This window comes from Silene latifolia, unplaced genomic scaffold (genome assembly GCF_048544455.1).
Source record: "Silene latifolia isolate original U9 population unplaced genomic scaffold, ASM4854445v1 scaffold_427, whole genome shotgun sequence".
NCBI lineage: Eukaryota > Viridiplantae > Streptophyta > Magnoliopsida > Caryophyllales > Caryophyllaceae > Silene > Silene latifolia.
Window position 1 is genome coordinate 52,934 of NW_027413348.1, and position 1,675 is coordinate 54,608.

The window sequence follows — 1,675 nt, forward strand, 5'->3', positions numbered from 1 at the left end:
TTAGTTCTGTACTTGCCTTTGTAATTCTTTAGCTTCCTCGGGATTACACCGACAAGCTGGTTTATTAGGTAAAGCAGCTCCGGGAATCAAGTCAATGCGATGTTTAATTCCTCGCAATGGAGGTAACCCATATGGTAACTCCTCGGGAAACACATCCATGAAATCGTCAAGTAACCTCTGCACTCCTTGGCGGTTACTTTCACCAACGGACTCCAAGTCTCGGACAACCAGCACATATGCTCGTTCTCCTTGAGCAAGGACCTCCTCTATTGCACTTGCATCTAACAACAAGCTCTCTTTTGCAGCGGGTTTATTTCGTTTACTCGGTGACAATGGTTTAAGATGGTATTTAGCTTTTCCTTTAGTCACGATATAAACATTACCCCTGCCATCATGCTCAACCCTATGATCAAATTGCCACGGCCTTCCCAACAATATATGACAAGCATTCATTGGAATCACGTCACATAATATTTCATCTTCATACGGTCCTAATTTCAAAGAAACTAAGGCCTGTTTCTTAACTAAGATCCCGTTATTCCCATCAAGCCAATGCAATTTATACAGTTTAGGGTGATTTTTAGTAGGCAATTTCAGATTGTCAACAAGTTCCCTAGATACGACATTAGTGCAAGAACCGCTATCAACAATAAGATTGCAAAGCTGATTGTTTACCTTACAACGAGAGTGAAACAATCGTTCCCTTTGTTCCTCCTCAACGTGAGCAGCCTCGGTGTGGAGACTTCGGATTACCAATACCTCTTTTTTCTCATCACTATAAGGATCAACAATATGCACCTCTCCATTGCTATTTTCCTCTTCTTGCACAGCTGAACTCGATTCTAGTTCGGGGAGTACAAAATTTGGGATTAAGTCCACCAATTTTTGAATCGTTAGGGCTCGCTTTTGCGGACATTCGTTGGCAATGTGCCCATATCCCTGGCACTTAAAACACCTCCTCAATCTCGCATCCTTTGTTTCAACCGCCGTACCCTTGCCCTTGTCTTTTGGGTCTTCTTTGCGTGTCTCCTTGCTACTAGACGTGGTACCTGTTGGTTTCGAATAAGAATTCGAACCCTTTGAATAATCACGAGAATAGGATTTCTTGCCCTTATCTTGCTTTTCGAATTTAAGAGCCAACTTGAAAAAATCATCAAATCCATCGTAATTCTGGATTTCTACCCGTTGTTGAAGCGTTGGATTGAGGCCTCGAATAAATCGTGTTGTCCTCAATTCTTCTTTCTCTTCCAAATCGCAAACAATGCTCAACTTCTCAAATTCTTTCACATAATCAGCAACGTTCAAACCTTCTTGTGCTAAAGATGTTAGCTTTAAATAGTTGTCCGCTTTCATAGTCCCTAAGCGTAAAACCGCTTCATCAAATGTTTCTTCAATTTTTCCCAAGTCTCGATTTTAGGTTTTCTGTCCCTTTTTCGTTGCTTTTTCAGATTTTCGTACCACAAAGATGCATACTTAGTTAATTTTAAGGTAGCAACCTTAAATTGCCTATGCTCATCGTAGTCTTTGTAATCGAATATTCTCTCTGCTTGACGAATCCAATCTAGAAACTTTGCATCATCTAGATCTCCATCAAACTCGGGTATGTCGAGTTTAAGGCCTTTATCATCATCGTTTTTGTTTTTGTTTTTCTCCTTTGGACGTTCTTCTTCTTCAG

General features: G+C 40.7%; 1 protein-coding gene across 1 annotated transcript; it reads right to left on the reverse strand.

The window, feature by feature from the left end:
• On the reverse strand, positions 1–1,353 carry LOC141639529 (uncharacterized). Its single transcript, XM_074448638.1, has one exon. It carries the CDS (start codon positions 1,351–1,353, stop codon positions 1–3), a length of 1,353 nt encoding a protein of 450 aa, XP_074304739.1.
• Positions 1,354–1,675: the final 322 nt, after the last annotated feature.